The sequence below is a fragment of the Scyliorhinus torazame genome, chromosome 14 (genome assembly GCF_047496885.1).
Source record: "Scyliorhinus torazame isolate Kashiwa2021f chromosome 14, sScyTor2.1, whole genome shotgun sequence".
Classification (NCBI taxonomy): domain Eukaryota; kingdom Metazoa; phylum Chordata; class Chondrichthyes; order Carcharhiniformes; family Scyliorhinidae; genus Scyliorhinus; species Scyliorhinus torazame.
In genome coordinates this window covers 181,165,092-181,171,453 of record NC_092720.1, presented here as the reverse complement: position 1 = coordinate 181,171,453, position 6,362 = coordinate 181,165,092, and the positions used below count along the sequence as shown (strand labels likewise).

General features: G+C 43.3%; 1 protein-coding gene across 1 annotated transcript; it reads left to right on the top strand.

The window, feature by feature from the left end:
* Nucleotides 1–862: 862 nt before the first annotated feature.
* Nucleotides 863–4,621, top strand: LOC140389084 (probable G-protein coupled receptor 139). The gene is made up of 2 exons (XM_072473243.1): nt 863–926; nt 3,711–4,621. Exons 1-2 carry the CDS (start codon nt 863–865, stop codon nt 4,619–4,621), a joined length of 975 nt encoding a protein of 324 aa, XP_072329344.1.
* The last annotated feature ends 1,741 nt before the right edge of the window (nt 4,622–6,362 follow it).

Sequence of the window (6,362 nt, the reverse complement as noted above, 5' to 3'; positions counted from 1 at the left end):
AGTTTGATGATGATTCGGGCATGCCACAGCTCCTCACAGCTAGGAAGACATCTCCCATTAAACCTGCAGCACTCCCCTCTTCTCTGAAGGCGCACATCACCCGAAATTCCTGGGACCGGAAATAACCGCCAACAAACCTTTTGCTGGCCTGTAAAATTTTCCCACCCACTTGCGCGATGACTCCCACGACGGACGGGAGTGGATGATCACTCCGCAAGATACCAGCCCTAAAAGAGGGTGGCCAAATTTCAAAGTGCACTAAAACAGCCAATAGAGTCCAGTTCACATTTGGAATGTGTTTGTTGAATGGACACAGCAGATTGAAGTGATCACTGAAACCAGCTGTGTTCTCGTGATGGACCTGATGGTGTTGGAATGATCACCACTGTTGCTGGGGGAACGCAATTCAAATATTCATTCTACATTCACTGTGATCAAAACTGATCAATATTTGTGGCTTTTCAATGATAATAATCACTTATTGTCACAAGTAGACTTCAATGAAGTTACAGTGAAATTCCCCAGTCGCCACATTACGGCGCCTGTTCGGGGAGGCTGGTACGGGAATTGGACTCGCGCTGCTGGCTGCTTTCTGCATTACAAGCCAGCGATTTAGCCCACTGTGCTAAAGCAGCCCCTACTAGCTCACGATTAAATATTGCAACAGAGAGTTAACTGTGATGTCACAATCTGTATGCACATTATTTATTTAAACTGGAGAAATAAAGCTGAACGATGTCGTAACCTTAATGTCCCCACGGAGATCCCACAGTGTATAAAGGAAAGCGACCGTATACTGCAGAATTTATTTCAGAGATGTTTCCTGCAGCACGAGGGGATAGTTCACTTCACACAGGAAAGAATGGAAACGTTTCGCCGTATCGAGAAAATATACTACACAGTTCTTGCAGTCATTGGTGTCCCTGGTAAGTGACTATGACCATTGAAGCCGTGTCAACCCGTGTCTGCGTGGATTTCCTCCAAGTGCTCTGGTTACCTCCCACAGTCCAAATATGTGGGGTTAGGTGGATTGGCCATCCTAAATTGCCCCTTCCTGTCCAAAGGTGAGGTGGGGTTACGGGATGTGGCGTGGACCTAGGTAGGGTGCTCTTTCTCGAGTTTGCTGCAGACTCGAGAGGCCGAAGGAGCTCCTTCTGCTCTGTCGGGATTATATGAAGATAGCATGGTATGTGACTTGGAGCGGAACTTTTAGGTGATGGTGCTGTACCCATGCATCTGCTTCCCTCGTTATTTCAGGTGGTAGAGGTCACTGGTTTTATTGGTGCGTCTAGAGCAACGAGTTGCTGCAGTACCTCTTAGAGATAGCACACACTGTTCCCACTGATCGTCAGTGGTGAAGGCAGCACATTATTTGATGGTGAGCGGGGTGCCAACGATTGGCTGCCTTATCATGGATGGAGTCAATCTTCTTGAGTCTTGTTCGAGCTGTTAATGGAATGCTCTCCATTACACATCCCACCTATTCTGCATTCGAGCTGTGTGCGCCTTCATGAATCTATGAGATGGACAGAAAAAAGCTACTTCTGTTGCATCATGTCTGCATTATTGCATCAATTGCAATCTATTAAAATTGCTTCATTTTCCCCTTAAACTTCAGCGACTGCAACAAATGTCCATCATTTACTGGCAGCTAAACAACAATATAGCACTCTTCCAGAATTAAAACAACCTGGATAATGTCTTCACCTTACTCTGCGTATAGTTCCTGGACATATTCGAACTGTTTTATAGCTAATTGTTCTTTCTCTCAACGGTGTTTGAAGAATGTATGGGTCACGGTTGGCATTTTCTTATGCTCTGTCTGTTATTGGGGCTGGATATTATAGTGTTATATTCCACTTGTATAACTGATTAATATTTGACAGATTAGTATGTATCTATGTTTCAGAGTGTCAACATGTGAAATATGACATATCTGGCCTGAACTCAATGAGTTGTGTCCCATGGAGGGAATACACATATAACTAAAACACATAAATAGCTGCTTTAGTGAAGCAGAAATTAGTCCGAGCACAATAAAAACTAACATTGTTGAAGTGATCGTTATGAGTAATTACTGCACTGCACAGCTTCAATAAATAAAACGCTCCAAATTCGGAGATGGACAAATTAAAGATGTATTATTAATTAACTATTCACTATTATTCTGGAAACACAAAACTACATTGAATTTACAAAAGACAAACACCTATTCGGTTGTGACTTTATGGAACTCAGTCAGCATAACCTTCATATCCTTTATACCTCAGTTTTGTGATTCGCTTGGGTTTCCCGGCAGTGTGGGTGGCTTCAACTTGAAAACCCATTTACAAGCGCCGGGAGTAGCGAATCCAGCCGACAGCGAATGGAGCACTGCCGAGAAACAGGTGGCTAGAGACCCAGGGAATCCAACGCCCTAGTTTCCTCTTAAGTAAATCTGTGCCATTCGCCTGAACTGCTCAGATTAAAGGCATTTCTCCTGAATGCCCTCTTGGATTTATTAATGATGGTATTACGCTGAAAATCTCACATTTTAAAGCCTCCACCAGCTGTAAATGTCTTTCTTATGTCGACCCTATTAAACCCATTCATGCATTCACAACCTCTAGTAGATCTAACCACCGCGTTCTCTTTTCTACTGAGAAGACCCCACCCAGTTTACTCCATTCGAATTGTTATATATCTCAATTCCTATTTGCATCCTGGTAAAATATTTTGCAATTTCTTGTGCTCATCCAAATGCATTTTTGTGAAATAGAGAAGAGAGAGGACTGAACACGATACATTAATTAAGATATAGCCTGTTTTTATGTAATTTGACAATAACATTTCAAACTCACACTCAGTCTTAGGCCTATATTAAATCTGTTCTCAGCATTCTCTGCACGCGACAAAATATTTCTCAAATATTTATATTCCTTAACATCATTTTTTCTGACAAGTAGAGTGGAATGTATATATTGCTACAATCCTTCTATTTATGTTTGATTAAACATCTTCGGTTTTCTGTCATTTTCCTTTACTAATGGAACTCAGTACATCGTTTGAATTTTATGACATTTTTAATTTACATTGTGGCTTTAAATGATTTGTGAATCAGTATATCTGGAACCCTTCGCAAGTTCCACTGTTATCCCAATTATCACCCACTTTTGATTTGCTGCAGCTGTTCGAGGAATGTATTCAAATTTGACTGTTTATTTCTGTTCTTCACAGAGCTCCCTACCTATCTCTCCGTCTCTCTCCCTCCCCCTCTCTCGCTCTCTCTCTCTCTTTCTCTCTCTCAATCTCTATACCTCTCTACATCGCATTCTCTCTTCCATGCACGTTCAGGCTCTGATTAACCTTTCACTGCCTCATGATCCTCGAACTGTGCGAGAATATGGACAGCTTTCTTTCAATTGAAATCAATCGTACAAACTATTGAACTATCTGTCCTTAGCGTCCCTCAACCCTGCAACTAAATGTTGGTAACACGAACCATCAAACAGGTGAAATGAGTCTCATCCGTTCTCCTAAACATATTGTTGCGGTCTTGTGCTCATACCCAGTCCTACTTCTGTTGCAATCAAAATTTGGCCATGTTTATTGCCATTTGGGTAGTCAATGTGATGTCAAAAAAAATATCCAGTGACTCGCCCATTTCGGATCAGACACGGAAAACGTTTGATAAGAATGTTGTAATCACGCTTCTGTTTCCTCCTTTACAGTTAATTTGGTGGCGATTGTTATCCTATCGCGGGGAAAATGTGGCCTCTGCAAATGCATCACCATTTACCTGGTGGCCATGGCAACAGCGGATCTAATGGTCATTATCACTGGGGTAATACTGTGGCGGATTAGTTCGTATTATTTCCCAGGATCCTTCCTGAATATCACCCCTGTGTGTAGTGCTGTAATTGTTCTGTATTATGCAGCAACAGAATGGTCTGTCTGGTTTACTGTCGTTTTCTCCTTTGATCGGTGTGTAGCTATTTGTTCGCAAAAGCTGAAATCTAAATTCTGCACTGAAAAAAATACAGCTGTGGTTCTAGCAACAACCGGCATTCTGATCTGTTTAAAGGACATTCCATTCTACTTTATATTTGAGCCTGCAGAGGTCATCAACGATGTCCCCTGGTTCTGTAATGAAAGAGCAATCTATTATACTGATCCTGCATGGGTGAAATTTGATTGGTTTGATAAGGTAATAACCCCATTGCTGCCCTATGTTTTAATTCTGTTACTCAATGCGCTGACAGTCAGATACATTTTAGTGACTAGCCGCGTCCGTAAGGGACTGACGGCTCAGAGGAAGGGAGAGAATCATAGTGACCTGGAGATGGAAAGCAGAAGGAAGTCTATGATTTTACTCTTCACCATATCAGGCACCTTTATTCTGTTGTGGCTTTTATATGTTATAGAATTCTGCTTTTACAGTATTATCGGAAATCACCCCAAATATGACAATAATGCTTTTTACATATTAACCGAAATTGCACTTATGCTGCTCAGCTTAAATTGCTGCACAAATGCATTTATTTATGGGGTGACTCAGTCCAAATTCAGGGAGCAGTTCAAGAACGTGATGAAATATCCATTCACATCAGCGATTCAATTAAGCAATAAACAGTGCAACTGAGAACAGCGCAGAGTCTGGGAAGGGTGTGTAGATCCTGGAGAAGTTTGCACAGATAGGGAGTGATATAGATTTTGGAGGAGATAATATAGGTATAGAGGGATAACAGGGGCTGATTGAGATTACAGAGATAGGGAGGGGTGTAGGGGATAGTGGAGGTGATATAGATAGGAAGGGGTAGAGGAGTTAGAGGGATAGATGGATGCGGAGGATTTTATGTGTGGGTTTCCCTGGGCAGACAACAGAGCTATGAAGTGAGGAGAAACTGGATATCAGAGAGGGGCAATCGAGACTCCAAAGTCTCTGGAGGATACTGAATAAATATTTGTAGACTGTTTACACCAGTTGTTTACTGTAGAGTTTTAATCACAGGAATTCCTCCACCTAACAGTACGGTGGATCTACCACTGCCAGAGAGACTGCAAACGCTCAAACAAAATTTGGGATAGGAAATATATCCAGCATAATCCGCCGTGGCACTATCTCCTATCTATTATCTATTCATGTTGCATTATGCCACGGTCTCTTGATAAGTGTTAATATCAAGAAATGTATTAATCTATGTATTAAATATATTCATTCTCTGAGCGTCAAAAGCGTTCTGGTGCAGAGATCTCCAAAGAGTCACAACCCTCTGAGTAAGGAAATTCCTGCTCATCCATGTCTTAGATGACCTGCCCCTTACTCACGACTGTATTCCTTGGCTCGAGACCAGCAACCCCCAGCCCCGCCCCGCCACCCACCCCTTCGGCCGACTGAGCGAGGGAACACATCCAGCCTGCATTCACCATGTCGACTCCTATAAGAATTGTATCAACATCAATGAGATCACCTCTTATTTTTTCAAAACTGAAGTGAATATACGTCGGTCTCAATCTCTCCTGGTAGGGAAATCCTGTCACCCAGCTATCGGTTCGGAGAGCATTTATTTCGTTCCCTCTATGGCACTGGCTGTTATAAAGCAAGTAATCTTAAAGGGTCGAGCAACTTTCATAAGCAAGCGAGAAGCTACTTTGCATGGTAAGTGGTTGAAGAATTAGGGTGGGTGGTTGGAAGTCGGAGGGTCAGGTGTTCGGCGTGTCGTTGAGGCGTTGGAAATGTAGTCCAGAAGATAACAGGGTAGTTGTGGATTCCGCAGGATCGTAGGGGCGGGGTAATCAGAGTAGTCAGGGATTTGAAAGGATAGTGAGGGGATTGGGTAGACAGTCAGGGTTCTGGGAAAATCGGAAGGGATTGGGATGGTAAATCATATGGTCAAAGAGTGAACTGGACGTGGATCAGGTGTGGTGGGTACTGAAAAGATTGGTGGTTAGTTGGGAAATCGCGGAGTGGGAATGTTGTGCGGGCTTCATGAATATCATTAGGCATTCTGAAGGGTACACGGGGATCGGGAGAGTAATATGATCGGATGTTCCTGGGGTCCTGTCGGTAGAAGGTTTCTAGTGTCAGAAACGCTTCAGCCTAGACAGGGGATGTCTGTTCGGTTGTGGATGGAGGATGGGGTTAAGAGTGTAGACAGGGATAGTCAGAGAGTTGGGGTAGTCAGGGAGCCTGATGTTGGGGGTGTAGTCGAGAGCAGGTGGTTGGTTCGGGATGTAGTCAGTGTGATGTCAGTGTACTCGGCTGGAAGTTTAGTTGCGGTGTAGTTGGGAAGTAGAGACTCCGCCGCATATTGTGGCGGGGGTGGAGGGGGTACATGACGATAAAGGAATGTTGATCGGGGTCAGGCAGGTTTCTAGGGAGG

What these genes read in the sequence shown, in the direction of transcription:
- LOC140389084 (XM_072473243.1), top strand. Translation starts at nt 863, where the DNA reads ATGGAAACGTTTCGCCGTATCGAGAAAATATACTACACAGTTCTTGCA. An exon ending in TGCAGTCATTGGTGTCCCTG is followed by an intron (nt 927 to 3,710) that starts GTAAGTGACTAT and finishes CCTCCTTTACAG; the next exon opens with TTAATTTGGTGGCGATTGTT.